Source organism: Serpula lacrymans (genome assembly GCF_000218685.1).
Source record: "Serpula lacrymans var. lacrymans S7.9 unplaced genomic scaffold SERLAscaffold_6, whole genome shotgun sequence".
NCBI classification, from domain to species: Eukaryota; Fungi; Basidiomycota; class Agaricomycetes; order Boletales; family Serpulaceae; genus Serpula; species Serpula lacrymans.
The window spans coordinates 2,234,910-2,262,400 of NW_006763295.1; the positions used below are offsets into that span (position 1 = coordinate 2,234,910).

General features: G+C 46.7%; 13 protein-coding genes across 13 annotated transcripts; 4 read left to right on the plus strand and 9 right to left on the minus strand.

Moving 5' to 3' along the window:
• Positions 1 to 2,157: 2,157 nt before the first annotated feature.
• On the plus strand, positions 2,158 to 2,373 carry SERLADRAFT_348551 (uncharacterized protein; the record flags this gene model as incomplete). Its single annotated transcript, XM_007317894.1, has 1 exon — positions 2,158 to 2,373. A coding segment is annotated over one exon (216 nt), but the record flags the coding sequence as incomplete, so codon positions are not given.
• A 2,465-nt stretch (positions 2,374 to 4,838) lies between these two features.
• SERLADRAFT_437561 (uncharacterized protein) lies at positions 4,839 to 5,561 on the plus strand (the record flags this gene model as incomplete). Its single annotated transcript, XM_007317895.1, has 1 exon — positions 4,839 to 5,561. One exon carries the CDS (start codon positions 4,839 to 4,841, stop codon positions 5,559 to 5,561), a length of 723 nt encoding a protein of 240 aa, XP_007317957.1.
• Positions 5,562 to 5,678: 117 nt separating this feature from the next.
• Positions 5,679 to 6,107, plus strand: SERLADRAFT_437562 (uncharacterized protein; the record flags this gene model as incomplete). The annotated part of the gene is made up of 2 exons (XM_007317896.1): positions 5,679 to 5,874; positions 5,944 to 6,107. 2 exons carry the CDS (start codon positions 5,679 to 5,681, stop codon positions 6,105 to 6,107), a joined length of 360 nt encoding a protein of 119 aa, XP_007317958.1.
• A 1,361-nt stretch (positions 6,108 to 7,468) lies between these two features.
• SERLADRAFT_437563 (uncharacterized protein) lies at positions 7,469 to 7,775 on the plus strand (the record flags this gene model as incomplete). The annotated part of the gene is made up of 2 exons (XM_007317897.1): positions 7,469 to 7,630; positions 7,680 to 7,775. The coding sequence occupies 2 exons, from the start codon at positions 7,469 to 7,471 to the stop codon at positions 7,773 to 7,775; spliced, it is 258 nt and encodes an 85-aa protein (XP_007317959.1).
• On the minus strand, positions 7,771 to 9,638 carry SERLADRAFT_448753 (uncharacterized protein; the record flags this gene model as incomplete). Its single annotated transcript, XM_007317898.1, has 4 exons — positions 7,771 to 8,464; positions 8,516 to 8,585; positions 8,639 to 9,470; positions 9,524 to 9,638. The coding sequence occupies 4 exons, from the start codon at positions 9,564 to 9,566 to the stop codon at positions 8,168 to 8,170; spliced, it is 1,242 nt and encodes a 413-aa protein (XP_007317960.1).
• Positions 9,639 to 12,545: 2,907 nt separating this feature from the next.
• On the minus strand, positions 12,546 to 13,101 carry SERLADRAFT_466531 (uncharacterized protein; the record flags this gene model as incomplete). Its single annotated transcript, XM_007317899.1, has 2 exons — positions 12,546 to 12,988; positions 13,041 to 13,101. One exon carries the CDS (start codon positions 12,936 to 12,938, stop codon positions 12,642 to 12,644), a length of 297 nt encoding a protein of 98 aa, XP_007317961.1.
• Positions 13,102 to 13,555: 454 nt separating this feature from the next.
• On the minus strand, positions 13,556 to 14,401 carry SERLADRAFT_448755 (uncharacterized protein; the record flags this gene model as incomplete). The annotated part of the gene is made up of 4 exons (XM_007317900.1): positions 13,556 to 13,868; positions 13,928 to 14,031; positions 14,090 to 14,269; positions 14,327 to 14,401. Coding segments are annotated over 3 exons (558 nt in total), but the record flags the coding sequence as incomplete, so codon positions are not given.
• Positions 14,402 to 17,235: 2,834 nt separating this feature from the next.
• SERLADRAFT_369203 (uncharacterized protein) lies at positions 17,236 to 18,912 on the minus strand (the record flags this gene model as incomplete). Its single annotated transcript, XM_007317901.1, has 9 exons — positions 17,236 to 17,280; positions 17,335 to 17,494; positions 17,549 to 17,637; positions 17,694 to 17,912; positions 17,966 to 18,120; positions 18,184 to 18,310; positions 18,363 to 18,463; positions 18,522 to 18,665; positions 18,804 to 18,912. The coding sequence occupies 9 exons, from the start codon at positions 18,910 to 18,912 to the stop codon at positions 17,236 to 17,238; spliced, it is 1,149 nt and encodes a 382-aa protein (XP_007317963.1).
• SERLADRAFT_466535 (uncharacterized protein) lies at positions 18,910 to 20,400 on the minus strand (the record flags this gene model as incomplete). The annotated part of the gene is made up of 5 exons (XM_007317902.1): positions 18,910 to 19,227; positions 19,285 to 19,679; positions 19,737 to 19,926; positions 19,977 to 20,055; positions 20,107 to 20,400. The coding sequence occupies 5 exons, from the start codon at positions 20,361 to 20,363 to the stop codon at positions 19,108 to 19,110; spliced, it is 1,041 nt and encodes a 346-aa protein (XP_007317964.1).
• A 2-nt stretch (positions 20,401 to 20,402) lies between these two features.
• Positions 20,403 to 20,855, minus strand: SERLADRAFT_466540 (uncharacterized protein; the record flags this gene model as incomplete). Its single annotated transcript, XM_007317903.1, has 2 exons — positions 20,403 to 20,492; positions 20,558 to 20,855. The coding sequence occupies 2 exons, from the start codon at positions 20,732 to 20,734 to the stop codon at positions 20,463 to 20,465; spliced, it is 207 nt and encodes a 68-aa protein (XP_007317965.1).
• Positions 20,856 to 21,381: 526 nt separating this feature from the next.
• Positions 21,382 to 22,826, minus strand: SERLADRAFT_466542 (uncharacterized protein; the record flags this gene model as incomplete). The annotated part of the gene is made up of 5 exons (XM_007317904.1): positions 21,382 to 21,640; positions 21,710 to 22,104; positions 22,160 to 22,346; positions 22,405 to 22,483; positions 22,546 to 22,826. The coding sequence occupies 5 exons, from the start codon at positions 22,797 to 22,799 to the stop codon at positions 21,521 to 21,523; spliced, it is 1,035 nt and encodes a 344-aa protein (XP_007317966.1).
• Positions 22,827 to 23,408: 582 nt separating this feature from the next.
• SERLADRAFT_466546 (uncharacterized protein) lies at positions 23,409 to 23,792 on the minus strand (the record flags this gene model as incomplete). The annotated part of the gene is made up of 1 exon (XM_007317905.1): positions 23,409 to 23,792. One exon carries the CDS (start codon positions 23,704 to 23,706, stop codon positions 23,533 to 23,535), a length of 174 nt encoding a protein of 57 aa, XP_007317967.1.
• A 122-nt stretch (positions 23,793 to 23,914) lies between these two features.
• Positions 23,915 to 27,242, minus strand: SERLADRAFT_437568 (uncharacterized protein; the record flags this gene model as incomplete). The annotated part of the gene is made up of 6 exons (XM_007317906.1): positions 23,915 to 24,303; positions 24,351 to 25,292; positions 25,368 to 25,541; positions 26,038 to 26,503; positions 26,557 to 26,856; positions 26,904 to 27,242. 6 exons carry the CDS (start codon positions 27,240 to 27,242, stop codon positions 23,915 to 23,917), a joined length of 2,610 nt encoding a protein of 869 aa, XP_007317968.1.
• Between the last annotated feature and the right edge of the window lie 249 nt (positions 27,243 to 27,491).

The window sequence follows — 27,491 nt, forward strand, 5'->3', positions numbered from 1 at the left end:
ACTGATCAAGGGTAAAGAAGAAACCCAAAGGAAAGAAGGGAGATGCTTCATATGCAACGAAAAAGGGCACATAGGAAGGAATTGTCAGAATAAAGGAAAGACTCCCAAAAGAAAGGTGTAACAACCAAGAGTTAGTTACTCTGGCGCACACAGAACACACTATAAGGAATATGATGAGGGAGTGGTTACCCCTTGAGCTGCAGAGAGTTTGTTGGTATACAACAGGAGGACTCGCTGAGGAGTCTCCTGGATCTATTGGGGTATATATACTACTACAGGGTTGTTTGTACATGTGTACTATACAGTTTGATAGAGACAGTGGCTGATGATGTCATGGGGCCTAGCCCGCTGTCATGCACCAAAGTTGATTGGTAGCATAGACAGGTGTCAATAATGAAGCGAATATTCAAAAAGACTCGCCTTTGCGCCACACAGACACAGTGCCACGTGGAATAGTAATTAATATTGCCTTTTTCGAACTTGTGGCTGATCAGCACCACCCCTATTAGGCAATCCAGTCACGCTCACCTTTGCTTTTCCATTCGGTACTTTCCGCATTTCGGCATTTCGGCAAATTTTCGTGTCGCCACTGGCTACACATTGCATTGCGCCCTCACTTTTGTTGTTTCCCTTACTCCCCTTCCTTTGCCTAGCCCCACCATGGGCCCCTTCCTCTCCTTTTTATTCTCACCTGATGGTCGTTTCTGGATCCCCATTCTAATCCACTTTTCCGTCACCTCCACCCTCCTCCTCCTCATCTTATTTGCACCCCCACCATTTCTGATGTCACCACTTCCTATCCGCTTCTGTCGCCGATCCGTTGACTACCACGTGCCACTGCTGATATCAGCAAAGCCCCGGCGGCCGGTCCAAATAGGGCAACAGGTCCATCTTCATGACGTCGATCTACCATCATATACTATCAAAACATCGGTCGCTCGTCTTGCCTGGTTAGAGCGTGGGTGGGTAGTTTTTGAGCTGGAGAAGGTTCATCCCCTTGCGTCACCCATGTTCATCACTGTCCCATTCACTTGGGTACACTTATCTTTTGTCCATCGTCTTCGCTACAGCTACACCTATCACACGCTGCCTGGGACTCACTTGTTCCAAATTGGAACTACTCCTCTCCCTCCCTCGTTTGATCAGGTGGTCCAACACAACCAGTCCATTGGTAAGGCCATGGAACTGTCGGATTTGGACTAGGTGGTGGACTGGTGGCTCCAGTTTCTTTTTTTTCAGCAGAACATTCATTTACAGTGCGATTGTTTTTGATTTTTGAATCATTTTTATGGACACATATTTTTTTAGAATGTCTGACTGACAATAAAGGAACTGTGTTGATACTGATAGTGTTTTGCCTTGCCCCTTTTTTTACTGCATCTTCCCATGACATCATGATTTTCCTGCTCTCTTTTTGCTATTGGACTTTACTTTATGGCTGTACAAACCTGTGACATTACTCACAGCATTTATTGTTCTATCCCTTTCTTTTCCTTTTTTTGACAATCTTATCCTGTACTACCTACGCAGGATTTGTCAGCGTATATTCCTTCCTTCATATTCTTTCTCATTCTTTTTGCACAGCTATACTGTGCATAGCCTACTTTTATTTTACTATATAAACCCCTGTATTTTACCTTGTAAAAAAACAACAAGAAATCCAATCCAGACTTCTTCTCTACTCTCAAGTTCACTACTCTGCTACTTGTGATCCAGTGTGGTCACAACACTTCCCACTTTTACCACTGTCAACTGCTGTCATCGTCACTTCCCACTTTTGAAGTCATTGTCATCCCTTTCGATTAGAGTCCTTCTGAGCACTACAGTTTGTGCGTCAGGAGCCTGCTATCACTGGGAACCTCGTCATATTGTCGTTCTCAAACCTACCTTGTGCTACGATTAGCAAGGTAGTGCTCATCTATACTCGTCACTAAGCCCCTATCTTCTATCAATTCAACTATCCCTCCTCCTCAAAACCCACACTCATACATCACTGGGTTTTACTTTGAAGGATCCTCATATATACCACCCCACTAACAACCAGAGCACCCACTGTTCTAGAAGGCAAAGCCCATAAACAAGTTCCGTGGAACCTGGGAGGATTGTGTGTTAGTTTGTTTTTGTGTGTGGTTTTCTAACAGCAGTTCTCATCATCGACAACAATCCAACCAAGAATTGGAGATCTACCTCCACATCTTCTGCCAGAACCAACCGCACAGCTGGGCAAAATACCTTACAATCGCTGAATTCTGCCACAACCAACAACCACACTCCACAAATAATCAATCACCATTCTACCTCCTCATGGGATATGAACCCCAAGGAATCCCGACTGAATACCAGTCCACAAATATCCCATCAGTAGAAAAATGATTATCCGGACTACTTTGTAAGGACCATTTATTATTTTCTCTATGTCTTGGTTTTCAAACACTTTTCCCATTACACCTCTGGCTCTAGGGCTGGAGGTATCATTTGCTATTCTACTTCTCATAGCCCTCACAGGCTTTCTCAACCATTGTTACCACTTTATATTGCAGATCAGAGACTGGGTATCACCCCCAGCCAGCCAGCACAATGGGTAAGGGCTAGTGGTAGACATCTCGCCAACCAGCTCCAAGCCCCATCAGTGCCTGGAGATACTAATAGACGCTTTAGTCAGGATTGTACCTCATCATGAGGATACGGTTCCTGAACATGCGTGACAACACTTATTATTAGTACACTTTCCCACCTGCTGATTAATTGTCAAAGTCATATGATAGTTATCCTTTTTCTTATTGGTTGATTTTCCTCTCAGACCACTTTCCTTTTATTCTTCTTTTGGTCTGAGGGATAGACGGTGTCGATGATGAGAACTGTTGTTAGAAAACCACACACAAAAACAAACTAACACACAATCCTCCCAGATTCCACGGAACTTGTTTATGGGCTTTGCCTCCTAGAACAGTGGGTGCTCTGGTTGTTAGTGGGGTGGTATATATGAGGATCCTTCAAAGTAAAACCCAGTGATGTATGAGTGTGGGTTTTGAGGAGGAGGGATAGTTGAATTGATAGAAGATAGGGGCTTAGTGACGAGTATAGATGAGCACTACCTTGCTAATCGTAGCACAAGGTAGGTTTGAGAACGACAATATGACGAGGTTCCCAGTGATAGCAGGCTCCTGACGCACAAACTGTAGTGCTCAGAAGGACTCTAATCGAAAGGGATGACAATGACTTCAAAAGTGGGAAGTGACGATGACAGCAGTTGACAGTGGTAAAAGTGGGAAGTGTTGTGACCACACTGGATCACAAGTAGCAGAGTAGTGAACTTGAGAGTAGAGAAGAAGTCTGGATTGGATTTCTTGTTGTTTTTTTACAAGGTAAAATACAGGGGTTTATATAGTAAAATAAAAGTAGGCTATGCACAGTATAGCTGTGCAAAAAGAATGAGAAAGAATATGAAGGAAGGAATATACGCTGACAAATCCTGCGTAGGTAGTACAGGATAAGATTGTCAAAAAAAGGAAAAGAAAGGGATAGAACAATAAATGCTGTGAGTAATGTCACAGGTTTGTACAGCCATAAAGTAAAGTCCAATAGCAAAAAGAGAGCAGGAAAATCATGATGTCATGGGAAGATGCAGTAAAAAAAGGGGCAAGGCAAAACACTATCAGTATCAACACAGTTCCTTTATTGTCAGTCAGACATTCTAAAAAAATATGTGTCCATAAAAATGATTCAAAAATCAAAAACAATCGCACTGTAAATGAATGTTCTGCTGAAAAAAAAGAAACTGGAGCCACCAGTCCACCACCTAGTCCAAATCCGACAGTTCCATGGCCTTACCAATGGACTGGTTGTGTTGGACCACCTGATCAAACGAGGGAGGGAGAGGAGTAGTTCCAATTTGGAACAAGTGAGTCCCAGGCAGCGTGTGATAGGTGTAGCTGTAGCGAAGACGATGGACAAAAGATAAGTGTACCCAAGTGAATGGGACAGTGATGAACATGGGTGACGCAAGGGGATGAACCTTCTCCAGCTCAAAAACTACCCACCCACGCTCTAACCAGGCAAGACGAGCGACCGATGTTTTGATAGTATATGATGGTAGATCGACGTCATGAAGATGGACCTGTTGCCCTATTTGGACCGGCCGCCGGGGCTTTGCTGATATCAGCAGTGGCACGTGGTAGTCAACGGATCGGCGACAGAAGCGGATAGGAAGTGGTGACATCAGAAATGGTGGGGGTGCAAATAAGATGAGGAGGAGGAGGGTGGAGGTGACGGAAAAGTGGATTAGAATGGGGATCCAGAAACGACCATCAGGTGAGAATAAAAAGGAGAGGAAGGGGCCCATGGTGGGGCTAGGCAAAGGAAGGGGAGTAAGGGAAACAACAAAAGTGAGGGCGCAATGCAATGTGTAGCCAGTGGCGACGCGAAAATTTGCCGAAATGCCGAAATGCGGAAAGTATCGGATGGAAAAGCAAAGGTGAGCGTGACTGGATTGCCTAATAGAGGTGGTGCTGATCAGCCACAAGTTCAAAAAGGGCAATATTAATTACTATTCCACGTGGCACTGTGCCTGTGTGGCGCAAAGGCGAGTCTTTTTGAATATTCGCTTCATTATTGACACCTGTCCATGCTACCAATCAACTTTGGTGCATGACAGCGGACGCTGTTACCTGATCAAATGGCACCATTACACTCATTCCGAAAACTCATGGGAACCCGAAGAACACTTAACCAGTGCTGCAGAGATACTAGAAGCCTATAAGAAGGACCACAAACTGCGTTAAAGAGACAATCACCTTCCCTCCTCCACTACCACCAGTCCTCTGTCTCTCAATGCAAACATGTTTACTTCCCACTCTACCGGCTTCCCTATCACCACCTACTCTGTACCCGGCGAAGCCAACAAACGAGTGTCTTTTGCCCGTGGGCAACAACATGACCAAGCTGACATCTCTGACACCATAGAACTAATGTCAGCCAGAAACGCCTATGTCTATCTATTTTACAAAACAGAAAAATGCTACCCCAATGCATACCATGCTTTTTCTTCCATGCATACCTTCCTTGCCATAGACCTCGTAGCTGATGAACTCTTAAAAGCCATAGACTCACTACATTTGTTGGAAAGCAAACATTCGCTGCTCAGCAGTCCGGACTCGAGTATCCGTCGGGCACTCTGGATGGAAAAGTTAGTTTTGGAATCTTTGCAACGATGCTTGAGGATGAACTCCTTGAGTGGGCAGACGGACGCGGCAAAGGCATATTTGGAATTAGGCGGGAGGACCTTGTTAACAGAAGCACACACGCGGATAGAGCGAGATGGTTGTTTGAGTACTCCTCCACCTGGTTTGTCCCACCGGTCCCTATTGTACCCAGATCGGACCAGTGTTACCCCGGAGCGCACTTACCACATTGTTACCCGACAACCTCCGCCCACCCAGTTAGCGGAAAAATACATTCCCACCATCCCAACCAGCCCGATCTCACAAGAGTTGAGCACCTCCAGTCCCCGTTCCACTGGGGGAAACCCAAAACCACAGCCACCCCAGTCGCCTCCACCTTGACCAGTACCAAATGCCCAAACCCGTCACCTGACGAACCGACGAGGAGCCCGACTTGGCCAGCAAGAAGTGATACTCCAGATCCCCGCCAGCAGAACTCCATTGAAGTGTTGATCTCATATGTCGAAGAGTCCGAAAGACAGTCCGCCTGGCACAATGCGCAGGCCTGAGGCTGGCTCTCCCTCCAATCCAATCAACGTAGACAATGCCGACATGGTCAACCAGTTGTACGCAGGAACGTACAACCTGGGAGATGATGATTGCCCTACTCCCCAATCCAACACCTCGTCCAATACCAGACAAAAATATTACCAAGGTGTTCACGACAACACTCCTTACTGCCAAAACTGCAGTTGAAGTGATCATCGCACATATTACTGCGAAGCCTACTACTGCCCCGACTGCGACCATTATGCACCAGGACATAGTTTCAACTGGTGTCCTATTCGTAGGGAAAACAAAGATAGGATTCTGATGGAGGGGTTACATGGAGATGTCAGCTACAACGATAGTTACAACATGGATGGTGAAGGTACCAAATTTCGGTGAAACTCGAAGCAAGTAAGGGGGTAATGTTATGATTTCTATTCTCTTTTACGGACTACTCATTTTTCTTTACTCATTGGTTATACCATCAGACCAATGACTCATTTCCTTCCCATATATTTCCATTCTCTTTGCAGTCGTATTACTTTGTATAGTACTTAGTCCTCAATGGACAGACCAGCCCTAAATAGGACCTAACTTCTATCACCGATTCTATCTCCTATAAATATGCTTGTAACAGTAGTAGTACTCTTCAATGTGATTCTATGCAGTTTACGCTTACAAAGCTAGACTCCTAAGATCAGGCTTTCATTTGGAAGAAGACCAACTCTCGTTGGAAGAACTCTATTCAGAACTACATTCTCAAACTTGTCTTCGGATAAGTCTCTTTGAAACCTCAATGAACCCTCAGACTTTGTTAAGCACTTCATGTGTAACACTATCAACAAATAATATATTGGTCAAGGAAAACACTACCTAGGCATTGGCTTGGCTACCCCCTTCCATACACAATGAATGGCTTGAACGCACTAACTTCAAAGACTGTCAAGCCCTCAATGAATAGTTACAAGAATGGCAAAATAAAAACCTGGCCAGGGACGGTGTAAGCTAACTAGCTCACCACAATGACAACATCACTAATATTGTATTGCATCATTGCTCTGTATATTGGAATCCTACAGTATATCAACTATATAATCCTATCATTCGCTACACTGTTCAGTAGGATAGTCCTTTCCCCAGTTCTATCATATCCTAATTCCAATTCTGACATCTCCCCATAATTCAGTGTTGCCACTGTATGGTGGCCTTACACTTTGCTTAGTCTATATATTGCGGCTATCTGTACAAGGGGCATCCAAGGAGGGGAGGCCTAACCCCAACTTGATTCTGCTAAATTCACCATGTTTTGTAAAGCTTATAGCTCACTCATTCAAAGGCCAATCAAGCTTGAAAAAATTAATGCATATAGATTGTAACTAATTCTATCAGTATATAAAAAAGCACAAATGGTGGTAGCAGTGACACTTATCCCAAGGTGTGGGAAAAATGAAAAAGTTTGGTGATTTTTGACACACAGGTATTTTTTTCCGTCTAGCACAATAACCTCTGTCAAAAGTGTTCTGTTCTAGCAGTGTAGATGAGTTGTTTGGCATTCAAATGGTTCTCCTGTTGTAATATTTGGGCAATGCGTTCAGGAGATATGAATCAAATGGAAAACAAATCAAGTCGGGGTCAGGCATTCCCTTTTTGGATGCCCCTTGTATCTGTATGGTATTATTTGCCATTTGGGATCTCCCTGGTTCGTTGGATGTCTCCAGATTACTACTGTTGCATTCGGAAGTGCACATCCACTGACAAGTATGGGTAAAGCGCCCAGAAAACGTTCGTCGTCGTCTGCATCGCATGGGAAGAAACAAAATATCGCGAAGCAAGCCGTAAAGAAGAAGCAGAAGCAAGTTTCTAAAGACTGGACGGCAAGGACTAGGGAGGCACTTGATAACGATGCGCATACCATATACACGGTGACTACCATATCTTGTACTTGTTTTTTTTCTGTTAATATTATTGTAGCTAAATGCCCAAGCCCAAGGCCGGCCACAGCCGTCTAATCTACCAGAGGCTAGCGATGCAGTTCAAGGCTTGACCGAGACAATCAGACATCTATGAAACAATCAAGCTTTTGAAGGAGATCAAACCAAAATGTATTTCTTATGCATTTCTAAATACCGTATCCAACGAACATGCTATAACTAGCAGACACCACCAACTTAAACACCAGATCAGTAAGTAACCAAAAACAACAGCTCGAATAACGAAATTGACAATCAAACGATTAGGGGGATTGTCGAAAACTGGACGAGGATCCAAAGTACATAATGATCAGAAGAAGTATATCGAGTACCACCCATTTACAGGCAGCAAGTCAGTAAATTTCATAATGTAAATTCGAGATGGGGAAAAAAAATATTGTCCGAAATCATACACGCAAATCATAGCCAGCAATCCAGCAGCCAGCTCTCATCGCAACTCGTCGCATTTCATCACTTGCCCATACAGGCCTACCTGTCTTCCCAGTTCGGTTTGGGCGAGCCGAGAGACAGTTTGCCTTGTAGCTTCCTCTGTCGTAAGTTCTTTACTTCTGTGTTGATTAGGTCTCGGAGACGCTCCAAGTCAAGACTACGCTCCGCTCGCGAGCCCATGAGAACATTGCGCCAGATCCCTGCCGCAGCAACAGAATTATCGATATTGAGCTGCATTGGTCGATGCAGACGGACCATCTTCTGCATAAGGTGGTCTGGGTTCGCATAGATAGCGCCTGGCCAGGCAACACGGATGGCAAACCACCAACCGAGAGGCTGTAAATGATGAGCAGAATATCAAAAGAAGAACCAAAATAAAAGACTCACTCGACCATCAGGAAGGGTTCGTTCAGGGTATGAGTCGTAGGTTGTCAATGCACCATCCGGCAACGAAAATCTAGATCGAAAAGTCAATACGTGGACGGAAATGCCACCACCACGAGAACCTACCTGTGCACAACCCAGTGGTTCTCGTCCGAACGGTGCTTAGCAAGCACCACAATAAGTCGTGGGGACCCTTCTAATCCAAATGGCGCCCAAAGATCTCTTAACATCCCACACGCATCACCATGACGTCCGTTGAACACAGCGGTACTTATGGCATCCGCCATGTTGGGGGGAACAAACAGCCTATCCACGCGTCCACCAGGACTGTCAGTCATACGACTCCTCACATATCGCTTGTACGTTTGAGTCGACCAGATACTTAGTGCAACCTCGTCCACTTGCTGTCCGCGAGTCGTACTATTCAACGCGCCATCGATTTCGCTCATGGGCCATATGATCGCCCAGCTGAGTAAACGTTGGTGGATTCGTTGCCACGGCGGAGGAAGCGTCTCGCCGAACTCGCCACCGGCCTGGTTCCAAAGTTGAGAGTTTTGTGAGGGTACCATATCACGGCGACTGCTTCCATCTTGACCAAGTGGAATAGGCGGAAGCGGCGGGGATGATGGTCGACGATCTGTATAGTTACCCGAGTCTGGTATTTCAGGCAAGCCAGACTCCGTAAACGCGCCATGACCCTCCTCGTACTCATCCTGGTCGTCTCTTGCCACTTCCCACGTTTTATGGGTTATCGCCGACTGACTTCCACCGGGCTTCACGCGTAACTTGTACAGCTCTTCCTCCAAGAACTGCTGACCAGGCGAGTCATCACGGTCGCCCGTCATAAAGTCACTAATTCCACGTGTCTCGGTGATCGTCGTCGCACCAAATCCATGCATATGGGCTCCACCATCGTCATCGTCGTCATTGTCAACCTCGTCCCCATAAGTCCCGTTATCTTCAGAGCATGTAAGAAAACATATCGTGGCATTACACAGGAAGAAGACTAACCCATAATCTCCGTCTCGCCTGGTTGGAACATCGATTCGGCCATGGTACCGGTCGGCTGTGTATTAATATTCACTGTTTGCGTCCGAGGCGTCTGTTGTTCATACTCTTCACCACCATCAGTGTATTCTGTATGCATGCGGTATTGTTGTTCTCGAGTAGCTGTGGATGAAGCATAAGACGCTTGACTTCGAGGTGGCATTTGAACGGGCAGGGACTGAGGGCTCAGCACATCAAGACGTTCGTGCATCTTAATCATGCCATTCATCAGTTCTTTCGCCCATTCAGGGGGCTCACGCTATAAAAACAAAACAAAGTCTAAGACAAATAGAGGATGACAATAGGCGAGGGAACGCACCGTGTTGGGTTCAAACTCGACGTCAAGATGGACACTTGGATCGTGGTTATGAAACGATTTATGGTATTGTTTGATTGACTTTCATTCGATACAGTCAGCGCCACTCTGAACTTCACCAAAAATATAATGCTCACCTCCGGATCGTAGTCCATTCCAAGCTTCTTCACACGTTGCCTCACTGCTTTTCGTAGAGCCTTTTTCACAACCTCATGCGTGGTGGTATCGTCCATCTGATGCAGCAATATACACAAGTCCATATCATGGAAATGCGAGTTGACAATCTCGGTCTCCAGCGCGCTAGGTGCATATGATGTACGTGTGCGTGGACCGCGCGACGCAAGAGCAGCAGCAACGAGCTCTTCTTCGGCTGGGTTTAGTGAGAATGACGGGGACTCGGGGCGCGATGGTGTAGGCGTTTTCCCTCCATCAGCTTCCACATGAGAATGTGAGCGATGACTACGGGACTGATGAGAGTGTATGTCTGACAGCTTGCTGCTCCGGACCTTATTTCCAGCTTCCGAGCGCGAAAGAACTGATTGCTGTCTCTGCTGCACTTGCGTCTGTGTAGCTGACGAGGCCGCGAAAAGAAGGTCCTCGTGAGTCGCTGCATGACGGTATGGTGAAAATGGACGGTTGTGGTGTGACGGAGACATAGGACCACTACTCATAGCCCGCGCCTTCGCTTCCCCATCGCTCATCCCGCCACCACTCACCATGGACCTCACCTTCTCTTTCCCTGGGCTCTGTGGAGCCTTTTTCAAATAAGCCTGACTGGGAGAGTCCGATGGCGATACACTCGGCTCTCGCCGGTGTGATCGGGGTGAGCTCAATAGTTGTGTTGTTCGCCCCGAAGGGCTGAGCAGTGTGCTGGGAGGAAGAGGCGGGTAGTCCGTCCCCGTACGAGATTGGACTTTGGTGGTTGAACGTGATCTAACAGAATGAACCTGGGACTGCGATTGCATTGCTGAAACGTGAGAACGAGACGACATTACGGGGTCGTCTCCCGGCGCTACACTTTTAGTTGCTCTACTTGGAGCCCTCTATATTAGAACCAAACATGAGGATCGACTGTGAGCCTATACAAATCTACGAGCCACTTACAGTGGGAGCAGGACCAGTGACGGTTGCGCGATCTTCGCTTTCCACGATAGATCCTGACTTGCGGGATTTGGTATGTTGGCTGACTTGAGACTGGGAGTGGGAACGGGAGCGGGACTGTCGCGTCTTCGATCCACTGGCGCTCGAAGGGGGCTCAATGTTGATTTGAAGCGAAGCAGATGTTGGAGAGGCCATTGACATGGGCAGAGGAACGTTGACGCCAGTATGGGGTGTACTAGAAGGCCAGTTGGGCTATAAAAAGAGTCAGTAGGTGTCTTTGTGATACGGCAATGTGGGGTCGTCGACGTGCTAGACGTACCGCCCATGTGGTCCACAGCGGTGGTACACTGTTGTGGCCGTTGTCAGGGAGAGGGCCTAAATTGCCAAAGGAAGGGCCAGAGTCAAATGACTCGTAGTGTGGCCCAGGGGGATCTTGGGGGCCTGGCTCCGGCTGTCCACCAGAGATCCATCACCATTCAGCACCACACTTATGCTTTGGTGGAGAAAAATAGAAGAAAAAGTGAAGAAAGAAGAGCTTACCATTCCGGTTGAGCGTATTCCTATCGTAATTTCTGATTTTCGACCCTCCTGCACGTTTGAATCGATTTCGTCTCTGTCTCCGTCATCTCCGTTGCGATAGGACGCCTGTGAGCGGGAAGCGTCGTCGAGGCGAGCGGCGCTTATAGTGCTGCGGTTTGGGGAAGGCTGTTGGAGATTAGGAAAGCCAGAGGACAGTGGCGAGCCGATCTGTGACATTTGGGAGTCGCGCATGCCCTCAAGGTAAAGGAGAACTGTAGACAGATTGGTAATCGCTGGCGATGAGGACGAGAGCCAAGCTTACCTTTCTCGTTCGGACCTGTGAAAAGAGGAAATTGGGAATCAGTTTTTGGCTGGAAGATGTGTTTTATTTGCAAACCTGGTGTGCTCGAACGAAGAAGGATGGGTTTGAGAACTTCTGTAGCTCCTACAGCGGACATTTGATGGTGGGGTGTATCAGAGATAGAGATGAGAAAAAGGTGTCGCTGTGGTTATGAAGAGGTTATATGGCAGTTAAAAGGCAGAAGAAAGAAAGATCCGGAGTGGATGTGTATGGTTTTGAGGGTATAAGGCAAGTATCGGAGGCTGAGATTGATACAGAGAATACAGAGTTGAAATAAAAGCCGATAATTATCGAACAAAGCCTCATGGCCAGCCACGAACCTACACCAAACATGTACAAACACACGGGACTATTGTCTGTACTCGCTTCCCTATACGTACTCTCGCTTGTTCGCCATTGTCCACGACGACGACACCTCTTTGTCCAACGACTAAGCTGTATCAACGTCGACGGCCATGTCGACCACCAGTCATTTCTCAAGGCTCCACCTTACTCGCCAGATACTCCAACTACACCTGGGCACCCTCTGGAAGCCCCCCATTTCCGTACCCCATTCCACATGTCGGGTGATACCTGACTAGGACTGTAATGAACCGGTGGAGAGCTTGTCATTTTTACTGCGGGTTGATGTGCTTTTACAAAGGGCGCCAAATGCCTTTCGCCTGTACTTGCTCGAGTATAACCGATTTCCGGTGGTCATTACAAGGTCTGTAGACCCCGATAATATTAGAAATACATGCCATGGATTATATAACAAAAGCTACTGAAAATAACAAGACAATTCATTACACATCGTCAACCTCTGCCTGAGGCGAGTCTGGCCATTCGATGGGCTCATCATCATCCTCAGGAGGATCAAAGGTCTGAGTACTGGGGAGCTTTGGGTCTGTGTTTCGAGTCTCCACCAATGTGGCATCCTCCGAGAAGTCAGCAGCATTACCCCCAACGTCATCCGTTGCTTGGCTGTCAGATATCGTATTCGACACAGACGTTTCTTGCGACTCAGAATCTTCGCCTCCCTTCGTTTTGCTGCGAGATTTTTTCTCGGGGGCAGCACCAGGCGGGAGGCCGAAAAGCGTCATCTGCTTAGCCAAAGTCTTTTCCTTTTCTTTACCCTTGCCATTCAAGGGCCCTGCCAAAAGTAGATGTAAGCCAAATGCAGGAACCTGTAAAACAATCCATACGTTTTCCTTTATCCGATTCTGCAGCCTCTACTCTGCTGAAGAAGCTATCACTCTTTTGAATAACCTTGTTCCCATCTGGTTTTCTCGCGAACGGATTCCGATTGGGCTCTTGCCCCGACTTCCTGGCAAATGGATTTGCCCCTATGTTCCCGATTCATCAGTCTCCATACTGGAAATACAAATACCCACTCACTTGACTTGAGAGCGAACACATCAGGCTCACCTACCGCGCGTCTTTTAGGATTAACTTCTCCATCGTATGCATTAGATGCCAAATCCTCTTCGTCGCCCCTCTTCCGCTTCCCTTCGGGAGACGCCGATCGCGAGATGGGCGGAGGCATTTCTGCAACCCTCGATCGCGCAGCTCGGGCAGCGGCACTGGCAGCCGTAAACTCCGTATGCTCCACTACACCTGTGGAACGAGCAAGCCCTGGCCTTTCAATCCTCGGTGGAGGTTTGAAGTCCTGAAAAGGCTTAGGACGCGAGAGTGGTTCATCTTCTCTGCTCAGCCCCTTCCTTCTATCCCTTGCTTCCTCTGCAGGATTCAGGCTCTCCAATCTCCACCTCTTAATAGCCTCGATCTTTTCTTGCAGACCCACAAGACGGTAGAACCCTGCAAGCTGGCTGGCGGCGTCGATGGAGTGAGTGAAGTGTAGTCGTTTGGTGAGTTCGAGAACACGAGGAGCCTTGTCAGCTTTACACGCGGCTTGTATGAGTTTGATGAGTGATTTGTCCAGCTCGACCTCGCGTTTATCGAGCTCGGGGGTACTAAGTTCATCACCCAGGGCATCCCGAGCGAGATTGATGTGTATACGCTCCCGAGCGACTCTGTATGGTTTAGATTTTTTAGAACAGACAATCAATGAAATTTACGAAATCGATCATACTGTTCCTCAATAGGCGCCTCTTTAGACTCTATATTGCGGAAAGGTAGCCGCACAGGTACCTCTTGGATAAGAGGTCGGGGGAATCCAGGATATTCTTGACGTCCCTAAGAATTTCGAGGACTTCATTCGATATATCCTCGAACCTATCCTATGCTCACGCACCTTCAAAATCAGACACATCACCGTGTTCTGCGAAAGCCCGACTAACCAGTAAGACTCGTCCTTACCCTGCTTACGTTCGAAGGCGTTCGTGTCCAGAAGACGCGCCCACACCGCACGGTTCGGCCTCCTGAAATTAATCATGATGTGGACATAACCAGACGAGTCATATATCGCGGGTGCCTATCCATACATGTTAAGACCACCTTCAACGAAAGTTATTTGAACAGTGCAACGTACACCTTCATCGGTTATGCCGATCCATTTGAGGATACTTCCCTTTGTGATGGGCAAAGATTTTTCCTGTAGAACTTCAAAGTCCTCGAATGAAATCATTGTAGCCACTAAACTTTGTGACCCTTGAATTACGCAGAAAGACGCCGCCCCATATCAGACCAAGTTAAGTCTTCATGACAGTATGCAAGCTTACCGTCGATGGTTGTCGCGCCGGGACGATGAACCACAATAACATACTCCTCTGCTGCAGCCATCGCCACGAGGTCACCTTCTAAGCCTAACACAATCCGTTCCATCCCTCCCCCACTTATGAAAGTGAGATCTCCCGTGCTCGTGGCAATCACTACGTTGCCCTGCCCTTGGATATCCCCTCCAGAAGCTGACATTGTCCGCAAAGAATTGATGGGCTTTTCGCCTCCCGCTGCGAGGCCCAAAACACTCTGTCCCTGGGGCAGTACATATGTCCACTCACTCTGAGAGGACCACGTGCCATACGGTTTGTAGACTACTTGAGCTGGATGTTCGCTCTCAGGCGGGCAAGCAAAGAGTGCCCCACGCTCGCCTAGCAGAACGACTCAGTATATTGTCATAAAGATGAGGATATACATACCCAGATACGCAATATCGTACTTGAAGTGGTCCGTGAAGTGGTACGATTTTCGTGACGAGCGGTCATGAAATTCGACATTTACAATATGGTGCGTGTCTTGATCCGTCACCTCAATCACACCGATCATGTTATAGGCTGACATTTCATTGGAATCAGCATACACCTGGCATTAAACAACAAAATTCGAGCAAGCACGCACCCAGGTATCGTTTCTTGTTCTCCATCGGCGTCGAACCTGGCTGGAACGCTGATTGAGCCTTCGTAATGCTCACTACATCTATGTCAGCTTATTACATGGGTTATTTCAGAAGTTATCTCACCCATCTCTTTTACAAATCCATCTCCTATCGCCTTGACTCTTCCATCAGCCGATTCGTCTTCCATCCCTCCTCCGAGATCATCAATTATCCAATCATCTCCCATATCTGCTTCTTCCATTCCAACATCCTCGCCGACAGCTGGAGTATCATCATCGCCCCATAACAGTGGTGTAGTCTTCCGCTTAAGAGGTACTGTGGTCGCAACCGTGACGTTCGGCGGACGAACGGGGTCAGGAGACCCCGAAGGCACAGCATCCAACAAACGCATAAACACGCCCTCGGTGTCCGTCCACGCGACGAGGTTCTTTGTCGGTGAAAATGCGAGCTGGGTAACGAATGCGGACGGCGTGCCCGGATGTCTAAGCACATATAAGATGCCATGAAATACGATATAGATACAGAGAACTTACCTCCAGAGCACACGACGGTTCTGGATGCTCCATATAAATACTTCTGCTGCGCTGGTATTGCCAGTTCCTGCGCATGAACTAGCGAGATAGAGACCGTTTGGAGATATTGCCAGAGCGGTAGGTGCTCCTGAAACAGAGGCATCTGTGAAAGAAGACGTTTTAGCCCACGTCGTACGCGATACGTTGACAATATCTGAAGAATCATATCAATGATGAGTATGTAAGTATGTAGTGGGAGTGAAAATATACCATGGAGTCGAGAAGCCGTAAAGAATGACTGCCCTGAAGGATGCCACACTGCAGAACAATCATGCATATACTCTGATGCTCTATGATACCCAACAAATAAGCTCGGTCATAGAATTATAGCCATAGGGTACGCACTCTGTATCATGGACTTCTGGAATGACCCCTTCAATTACTTTTTCTGTGACAGCCTCTTCCTGCGATAAATTCCACACAATTATTTTACCATCGGCACCACTTGTCGTCTACAAAGACAGCGCAGAGTAAGCAGATTAGAAGCAAGAATTCAAATTGAGAGTAAGAAGTTAAAGACATACAAGCAATGATCCAGATGGATGCCATGTGACCCTCCGCACACCTCTGGTATGACCAGTCAATTTAAAAACCTTCGTAGTTTCCTCCAAATCGACGATTTTTATTGCCAATTCACTGTATGATGCACCATGTTTTAGTCAAGAGCATAATGAATGGCTTTTAGTGTGAAAACGTACTCAGACGTCACCGCGACACGCTGACCTTGTGGGTCTATAGCAATACACCGCACTGGTACACCAACTACGCTTGTCACGAGCCCCTCTAACGCGGTTGTACCAGTTGTATACCGCCGTACCTCGCTATCTCCGCTTCCTGAGAGCCAGCAGTCCTTCTAAGCATCGATTCACAGCGAATCAGTGGAACCCAAGATGAGGACCTAAGCAAGTAGCCGCTACTTACAGCAGCAGCCACAGTCGTGACACCCTCATTGGCTTCTATTGCAGCAGATGGCTCTTGCTCTTGCCCCTCATCCATTCGCCATACTCTCACTAATGAATCGGACCCTCCAGTGTATGCCAATCTATGGTGCAAGTCTTCATTCACTTCGATCGACAGGTTTCAACGAAAAACTCACGCTCCATCACGGGAAAAAGAAAGGCAAGTAAGACCAGAACCGTGCACATGATTGGTTAGGATTTTGCTTGTAGACATCCTGTAAAACGAAGGCGGAAAGATAAAGCTTGGCCCCAAGCTGAAGCCCTGAACAGACAAGAGTGGTTTACGCGTCACGATGCCACACGAGAAAACGCGCCTTTGTCACATTCACGTGAATGTCACACTGTGGTGACGTACTGACAGGCAGACTTGGACACACATTCAATCACTACAACATGATTACCGGCAGATGTTTTCCATTAAGCCAAGCGTATGTATCAACTGTAATTTAGATAACCGCCACTCCCTTCGTGTAACCAAGAACATTCCCTGAACCAATTAATCATCAGGCTTCTGGTTGGGACACAGGGGGCAGAGCCTGGTATAGTTTGCGGGTAATATCATTCTCAAGATCAATTAAATACGATCCTCCCTGGTGAACGAATCTGTGATTAGTAAATCCTGTTGAATAGATATTAGTAATGTTAATTCCAATAGAGTTTGAACTACTCTTACCTCGGGCGCAAATGGCCACTGGTCGAAGGCATCAACAAGGACAGCCCAATCCCGAACAGACATGCTCCGGATACTCTTCTTAATATCCATACGTTGATCGGCTGGAAGACTTCTATCGCCGATTTGTTTACCCAGTACTTCAGCGCCAGGAGCAAGATGACTACATAGAAGTTCATGAATACGGCGTTTGTCAAAAGATGGGATTGCTATGTACCTGAGAGCGGAGCTAAGTGCAGTTGATTTAAGTACGAACAAGCGACGAAGACAGTAGTCCCACTTGTCCAACATATCCTTCTTGATAAACTGCGAAACAAATGAGTGCCTATATCTCTAACCATACAGTAAGCAATTTCACGTACCTGGTGCTTATGCGGATAAATGTTGATAGCGACCATCGGAGTTCCGGTGCGTCTGTTTTCCGGCCTCGTCGTGTAAGCGATTTTCGGAGAAACAGGGTGCCAGTGCTCGTCGTATGGCAATAAAGCATCTCCTGAAATTGCCTCCTCGCATTCAGCCACAGCTTGCGCAATGACGCTCAGTTTGCATCGCGCAGTATCACTTATTCCTGCTGATATGCGCTGGAGATCTCTTTAACACCAACAATTACGTGCAACAATCACACAAAACGTACCTCCCATACCCACTGATGCATAACATAACTCATAGGAACCCTCCCCCATTTAAATAACCATTGCTGTTCTGGCATTGTACGGAAAAGCTGCGCTATGAGTTGCTCACCCATCGTGGTCATGGGGAGATGTGAGATGAAGTGCAAATGGGGATGAACTGTTTACCAACTCATTGTCAGAAAAGATATGTAGATGATATACGAGATGATTCAAGTCGAACCTTTTCCTGACCATGGTGTCTTCTCTACGCTATCCAAAAGTCCCATGCACTCCAAATCGTGATAGCTGTCCCAAGCGTGACCGTTCATCGGAAGCACATGAACTCTAGAATCAGCTTCTTGCAAGGGCTTGATTGATTATCACATCACTACTCTTCAAAGTCAAGAAAAAAGGACTTACTTTTAGGTATTCCAGATACGGCTCATGGTCTTCCAATACTATAATCTTTCGTATTCTGCCCTTCGGTAGCTGCATCAAGGCACGCGTAAGTGCGCCAGGCCCTTCGATACCCCATATTGACATCCAACACCGGTAGCTGAGCAAATAAGACAGACATACCTGGGAAAGCTTCGATCACAACCTTGTCCTTTGCAGAGGCCGGTACGAATGCATTTGCTAGAAGCGAAGCTGTCTCTGGATTGCGTATCGAAATGCGACTCCGAGCATTCACCCCACTTATCGAGAAGGCCCGTCGCCAGTCCGCTGCTGCAGGTAGTTCAAGCTTGTTCCCCTCTGGTATAACAGAGACATCAGAGACATCCAATTGCGCTTTGCGACTAATTTTCGAGGTAGGTTTCGATGTAGTTTTTGTACCACGTTTGGCTCGTGGCTTGGCCGCACCCGCCTTTTCAATCTCTCCCAGTATCAACTCCTCTGGTATCACTTTGGTTCCATACGAACGTCTTAGAGAAATCGAGCAAATCCTCCGAGTAAGAAACGGAGCAAGCATTGTGCGCTTAGTCAGTGAAGCAAAATTGAAGTTTCCAATGAGCGCACGTGACTATCAATACAGCAGAATTGTTGCAACTTTATACATCGTGAATCATCAGTGCTAATTTAATTCTCGTTTTCGGGTAACAGTCCCAGACATCAACAACACGACCGACTCTAAGCAGCAACAAACATGTTTCTCGTGTCCTGCGTACTACGCAGTGTCCCAAGGGTGGGCGATAAGCTTCTTGCCACTTATTAAATTGTTCTTTAGTCTCTCCAAGCCGGGGACAATGCCGTTTAGACCGTCAGGTAACACCTCCACAGGGAGGGGCTGGGCAACAATTTTATTAGCGAGGGTTTTACTCAGCATTTGACCATAAACACATACCACCAACTCTGCCTCCGCAAACATTCGGGTCAGTTGACTATACATGCGTGTACCAAATTCTCTCTTTTCGGGGGGAAAGAATGATCCGAACATCAGAAGAATCTGCTTGTTATCCTCAGGCTTTGTCTGGATAGTGGGAGGAAGCACAACTGCAATTTGTCCTCCCGAAACGAGAAGATCGTATCCAGCCTGTTGAGTCTCAGAGGTTGCCACTGCGTCAAACACTAAGGTTGTGGGGGTAGACGTGACTTTAGCGACTTCCTGGGCCAGCGAAGAAAGCGGAAGGTGGCGGTCAACAACGTGTGTAGCCCCAAGAGAAGTCAATAGTGTCGTATTGTGAAGTGAGGCCGTAGCGATGATGGGGGAAAATCCGGATAGCCTTGCTACTTGGATGACTATAACACAGAGACAGTCAACAAAATGAAGGAGCCAATTTATTTTTGACAGCTTACCAAATTGCCCTACAGCAGAAGCCCCGCCCAGAACAACAATAGATTTACCCGTATACTTGCCCCTTCCTCCTTCTTCCCAAGGAGGTGTAAATGCAAGCCCGTGGGGTTTTGGCGAATAAAGTGCATCAACAGCTGTTGTGAGGCCCGCTGGAATGGATGCAGCTTGGTCTAGGGAAATGTTGTCAGGTATCTGTGACAAAATAAGAATCGGTATCAAATGGATGAAAATAAATAACATACCTTAGCAGCGTGTGCAGCTAGCATAATGGTATAGTGTTGAAATGTAGCATGCCTGTTCGTCATGAATCCCGAGAAGAAGCTGGAATATTCGATTAGAGGCATCAGTACGGTCAAGAAAACTTACACTTACACTTTATCACCTTTAACATGTTCGGTAACGCTCTCACCAACGTCTTCTACAATCCCGGAACCCTCGAAGCCTAGAATAGCAGGATAGTCTTTGATCATACGGTTACCGTGATCTTGTACTTTCCAGTCTAAGGGGTTGAGCGCAGCCGCCATGACCTTGATAAGCACTTCATCGGGACCCGGTTTCTCGGTATCCCTTGTACCAAGTTTGTACTGCCCGAATTCTTTCGGGAGCCAGAGAGCAGTTTGAGTAGACATCTCAAGGTTGCGGGTTAGAGTGGAGATTGATTGAGCTGGGAAATAGGTTGCACAAAACCTAAGGGGCTTATATACCCAGCCAGACGATGGGCCACTTATCTAATCAAGCATGATTGAGAATCGTAGGTACTGTCCACGTAGAAGAGATGACAGATCAATCAACTTTACCACCGTATAACCATTATGATACACACCGTTTTTGACATCACCGCACACGTAGACAAATCGGCGCCTCTTGAAGACTGTTCCCACCGCGCAGTAGTGTCGTGACTGTTTGCGGTGATGTCAAAAACGGTGTTATACGTACTAGCCCCTAGATCTATTCTGGGCGTGTTGTTATACCTATGTTTTGTATATCGAGCTAGTTTCATTGATTTCTGCCAGTGCAGCGATCTGTGCACAATATTGATCGAGGACCAAATCACTATCCAGAGGGGTTAAACCTGTGCAAATGCAAGTACATCAATAAGCCAGTAAATGAGAGATTCACCTGAAGGTCGTGCCTGCCGAGCGACGCGTCAATCGCGTCAACATACACGGCGGGACTCCTTTAGTTTATGTTGATGACACATTATGACAGTAGATCGATATCTTGCTAAGCTCTTGTTTTTTTATAAGTGGCCATGTGATTATCGTCTTATTTGAAGCAACCAATCCATTCTTTCACCTGAGCAATGGACCAAGACAAAAAATTGGAACGGTTTTCATACTTTCCATGAATCCTTCAAACTGGAGTTTCGAATCAAAACCAGAGCCAAACATCTTGCTGCACGACAAACAGCGCTCCATCGTAGTCCGTGTCGAGCTGATCCATACGGCAGTCTAATATCAAGGTGGTAATCCGGTAAGCTAGTGCTGTAAGAAAAAGTGTCAGTAATCAAAATATTCAAAGATTGAACTGGCAATGTCGCCTCTGTGAAATTCTGAATTTCCAGTCGCAGTGTGAATCAACGTATTGACATTTCGACTTGAAAGATTTAGACTCAGATTACTCATTGGCAGTGTCTCACCAGCGCTACGGGCTCAATGGCAAATTCATTTTGTCGAAACACGATGTATGAACATTACTTCAGACGTCTCTTTATTTCTGTTACTCTCATACAACTATCGCAGTAGAAATACATAACCCGAGTGTGGTGTGCTATGTGCTGGAGGCCTCACACTGTCTCATGAGGGTGAACGACCAGCTTTCTACCACTGACCAGGTTGTCCTTCAGCCTTTGCAAACCAGAAGCTACACCATTCAACCCTCCCGGAACAACTTCCACAGTATTGGGCTGTATACACAGAGGAAAACTTCAGCATACTATCTCTAGGCAATCATTTACTAAAAGATTCAAACGCACTATTATATCACCATCCGCCAGATATTTGGTCAAGTGACCGAACAGAGCGGCTGCGAACGCTCTCTTGTGAGGAGGGTGAATATTACCAAAGACGCGAAAGACGGTCTTGTTGTCGCCGTCCTTGACCTTGACGGACTGTTCCAATGCAAGGATGAGATGACCACCAGGGGCGAGGATATCATAACCAGCTTGTTGTGCGTCAGCTGCAGTAACACTATCGTACACGAGCTTGATGGGAGTCGAGGTGATTTTAAGAATTTCAGCTGACAGAGCGGAAGGCGATAGGCCACGATCAAGAACGTGGGTCGCACCAGTTGACTTGAGAAGCGCGGTATTATGAAGGGATGCTGTGGTTATGATGGGGGAGAATCCGGATAGCTTGGCCCATTGAATCGCTGAGCCGTTGAATAAGCCTTCATAGCCCATTGAAACTTTACGATATGTACTCACCATACTGACCGACAGAAGTAGCCCCGCCGATGACCAAAGCTGGCTGCCCACTAAAGCTCCCCCTGCCTCCATCCCAGGGTGCTCGCAGTCCAATGCCGTTCGGCGCCGGAGAGTAAAGGGATAAAGCAGTTGTAGCAATACAAACAGGGAGCGTTGCTGCTTGATCAAACGATATATTGCTGGGGATCTGACAACATAATATTTTTATTGTTCACTCCAGATCAAAAAATGAGAACCTCCCCTACCTTGCCGACTATTTCTGCTGGGACAATCACATACTGCTGGAAAGAAGCCTTCCTGTTGTCCATGGTAGCCTGGAACAATCTGTGCACAATTCATTGATCAATATATGTCAATAGGAGTTGCTGGGAACTCAAGACACCTACACTCTTTCTCCTTTAGCGAATTGAGTGACGTCTGGCCCTACTGCTTCAACAATTCCTGCTCCTTCGTTTCCAAGGATAGCGGGATAGTGCTCTACCCAGAAAGCATGCGCCTGGATTTTCCAGTCAACCGGGTTCAGGCCAGCTGACTCAACTTTGACCAAGATCTCGCCAGCTTCAGGAGTAGGTATGGCATGAGGCCCAACAGCGAAGGACCCTCGTTCTTCGGTAAGCCAGAGAGATGTTTGAGAGGACATGATACGAGGGAGTAAGCTTATGGGTGTAACAACAGAAGAAAATTCCGCCTACTTTTATTGTCTACAGACGCTCATTCTCATGAGCTTCCTTAAGTGGAATGCCCATCAGTCAGTTGATATCGACTGTCATATCATTGATTAAATTGGTCTGACTGGGGAGACTAATCAGTCAGCAAGATGAAGGTCGACCCCCGCGTATCGGCTTGGATGTGGTATCCCTTAAAAATGGCCCGATGTCCGATCCATATGCTGACGGAATGGCCGAAAATCTGGCAAATGTCCGATCCTGGGGGTGCGTCGGTAGCAATGTCCGATTGGATCTTCGGACGGATGAGGCTTCGACGGCATGTGGGCTCACGTGGGTCTACCGCCGGCAAGCCCCCACGATGTTGCCAAACCCCAGTGCCGAGCAGCGGTCACTTTTTTCACTGTCTTCCGATAATGTAGCCCTGAACACTAGGTATGTTTGTGCTCGATCCTTCATAATTATTGACCCTTCACTAGACTCTGCATCAAGATCCATTCATATTTCGGACGCAAAACCCGTCGTGAGGGAGGGCCAGTGGTTGCAGATGCATTGCCAAACGGTGCCGATGATGCAGAAGATTCGGGGGCAGAGGGCGTCGACGGCGAAGAGGATACCTTCAGCGGTGACGAAGGCCTTTTTTTACTTTTTATTGACTATTAATACCTATACCTCCCTTCGTACACTAGTCATACTATAGCATTCTAGTTACTTTCCTCTCTCTGTTTGTGTGGACGGATCCCTCATAATCCAAAGTCGTATCCTGCCCAGGTGGACAAGGTGCTCGTTAATTGAGGTAGTATCCTTTTGGCGGACGGATGGTGCATCTACCTTTTTTGGAGGCTCAGAGCCTCTAGGAGTGCTCTTAGAGGCTCTGAACATTCCGTTTTGGGCTCACGTAAAGCACTGGCGCTAAACCAATTTTGTACAATTATGGCCTAATTCAGGTAGAACTTCGTCAAAAAACATTTGAGTTTGTGTGTCTGTGTGTCCCACAGATTAAAGTCACATTATCAGTAGATTATCTCAAGATAGCGCATAGATTGATTGATACTGATACATACTGATACTACGGGTGCTACAACGTCCATTACAACAATGTCTGGTAAAGCTCTTTGTCTGCATAGTGATTCAGGTAAAAAAATATTGGAATCTTGAGTGAATTGTTCATGGTGAGCTGTGGGTCTATGGTATGACCAAAATGAGGGATTAAGCCGACCGCATGTGATACACTAACAAGTGGAATGATTTCCCCTGCACGCATTCTTTGTCCACTGGAATCTAACACGGACGAAAAGCTTCTCTCAACAAGATACATGTTGATGTCCGGTTCCTCCAGCACCATATCATCCCTACCTCTCCACGTGAAGTCAAAATTCTGGATGTATAAGAGCGTTTCTTTTAGCCATATTGGAAGATCTGCACCACCTTTTTGAGAGACCGGCTGAAAAATCATTCGAACTTGGGCAACTTCGGAAACTGAAAGAGTATCAGTATGTACATGGGTGAGTAAAGGAAACAAATACCTGTTTTCTCATCAAATATCTTGTTCACTAGCACCGGATCGCAGCTACCATATAGAGCAGAAGGAGAGGGCGGCTGAGCATGCACCATCTGAGGAGACATCACTGACTTTGGTCGGTGAACAGAAAAAAGCTGAATCCTGAATTTGAACCAGACATGAACATCATTGAAAGAGAGTGCATCGCCACGGTCACCGTTTGCTATGGCATACCGAATGAAAAAGTCTTTGAGGCCAAATTTTTGCGCCGCTTGGTTGATAGAGACTTTGGGGAGATCTGGGGCACTGTTGGTATGGAAGGCTGCTCGACAGTCCTCTGAAAGTATCCCTTTCAAGAAGAGATTCTGCGCAGTGCGAATACCTTGAATACTCTTCTCTTCGGGAAGCACACGAGATATCCATTCATCCTCTGGGTTCATCTCAAAAAAGATTGTCTCCTCCTCCGCCTCCACTAAAGTGTTCATCAGGCTGAGTCCATGTGAAAGGAGTAAAGTAAGTATATGAAATAATTGAATCCTCTCCAGCCAATCAAGAATACGAGCACACTGCAGCTCGAAGTCGCTGCGGTGATTTTTGCCGTTGCTAAATGGATGCTTAAAGTGAGTGATGAGTAAGCGCTCAGTGACATCAGTGGTATACTGCATGATAGAACCCATCTGTAGAATGGCGCGACCAAAACTTTGCATTAGCTCCAGTTTCGGTATCCAGAAGAGCTTGAAGGGACCATTCTTCCCTTTTCGAACCCCTGCTTGCAAGATGGCATCCTTTTCCCTGTGGAATTCGCCAAGCGTCATTTCCAACGCTACAATAGAAGCGGCACTATGTACTGGAGCTTGGGCCTGATAGATAAAGTCTATCATAGCACGGATGACGCGAAGGAATGTGGGAGATGCGCGGCCACAAATAACAGCTACTATGCTGCGTTGTATATCCCAATGCTCTCTGCCTGTCATCTGTCTGACATGAGTCACTCCGCTGTTGAAGTGTCGATATCCAGTGCGTTTATGTAGGCTTCAATAACAAGCGTCTAGCTCTGGTTTTCCCATGATCTCCTTACACCAGACAAGGATGTGGTCAAAGAAGAATTTATGGCAAGTATGGAGAATTTCAGGGACAATGAATGTAGCCGGGTTGGAGTGCGCCCAGTCACGCCAAAAAGCTTCGTATACGCCACTTAGTCCGATCTTCTTCGCCTCTGTTTGTGTAACAACCAAGAGTTAGTTACTCTGGCGCACACAGGAACACACTATAAAGGTAGTGAATGGGGAGTGGTTACCCCTTAGGCTGCAGAGAGTTTGTTGGTTAACAACAGGAGGACTTGCTAAAGAGTCTCCTGGATCTATTGGGGTATATATACTGATACAGAGTGTTTGTACTTATGTACTGTACAGTTGATAAAGTCAGTGGCTGATGATGTCATGGGGCCTAGCCTGCATGACCAGCTCCACTATGTGAGAGAGTTGTATCTAAAATAAGAAGAAGGCAATGCGGCGCGAGAAAGAGGAGTTTGAACAAAAGGGGAAGTGCCGCGTGGCACCATGTGTGAAAGCTAAAGTATACAAGGTTAAAGTGGAGAATGAAAATGAAGGAAAGGTCCGAAAATTGTGTTATCGTAACAGTTTGGAACTTCCTGACGTCCCAGGGGTGAACTTTGCCTGCAAGCTGACATATGGCCTTGTAAATCATATCACCATGACGGGAAGGGTATGTTTCTGCATCGCCAAACTGTTTCAGGCTGGCCAGAGTTACGGGGGAAGAATTTTTGGCAACACATGCAATGAGTTGTTGTTCAGGAAGATCGGCTATCCACACAACAAGAGGGGTGTATGTGTGTTGTACTTGTCCAAATGGATCGGTAAAAAATGCACCATTCCTAGCACAATCTTTCAACCTATGGGTGATTTTGTCCATGCAAGCATGGTAGACCCGCGAGGACAACAGGGTTGCAATATCAGAGTTTCTGTTGAACTTTGGGATTGGCAGGAAACCAGCGCAAATCCAAGCGTGAGACGTCGCCTTCATTCTGACCTGTGAGTTAATATTCCCGATAGTGAAGAATATCGGGTGCATCTCCAAGCCCCCGGTTCCTCTTGTGACCATAGTCTTATCTGAGGCTCCAATAATCCCCACTAATGTTGCGCCTACAGGTAATCTGTCCTTTTACTAGAGTAAAAGAGGGTTCTGGGCCTCATAAATGATATTCTACATACCTGACACTCCCATACATAATTACCTGTAAAAAATTCACCATATTGTTTTTCTAGTTCGAAGTCAAAATTTGTAGCATAGACTGCCTTTGGATCAAAGGCCACGTTATTAGCAAAAACAGGATTGGAGAATAGATGCTGAACAACTTCGAGACCATCCCTCCATAGAAGCATTAATGGCTTTTTAGTTGGAAAGCCTTCCAGCTTCATCTCTTGTACTTTCCATCGAGGGCCACTAGGTAAAGCTTCAATCCAGGAAAATAGCATACATGATGAAGTAAATGAAGGAGAGTGTTTGCAAATCTGGAGACTTTTAGATATGTTGAACTCTGTATTAACTTTACACATACCCATGGTAGTTTGAGGAAGCGATTGATTTCACTCTGATTCATGTTCTCGCACAGAAATCTTGCAAGTTCCAATTCATCACGATCTACAAATGGATAGTAACAGTTGGTTTTGCAATCTTTGGCAAATTTGCCTGCTTGCATCTGCTCCAGGATGTTCAGATCAGTACCATAGGTATATCCAGATAATGGGTGGTAATGATATCCAGAATGATCAGTACATCCTCCATTTGTATTGATTACAGGCAGACAACCAGTGTTTGGATCATTCAAGTGCTGTAGAAGATCGTCCCAGGACTTGAACATCCTGTGAGGGCATGTTTCACAAGGGCAGTATATCATGGTGAGCTTCAATCACTGAATAGCGAAGATATCAGCTAAAGTTTGTGTCTTTTCTCTGAGAATGGACAGGGCCACGCAACTGACAAGTTCTGCGATAAGGCCTTCAAACACCACTCTTTGACGCATGTTCCCTCGCTATTCATCACTCCACCACCATGCTCCTGCAACTTCGCAAGTACAATGTCTCCCCACTGCTCTCCCCCAAGCTCTGTTGCTCCTTCGTCTTTGCCCCCACATAGCCCACCTAGT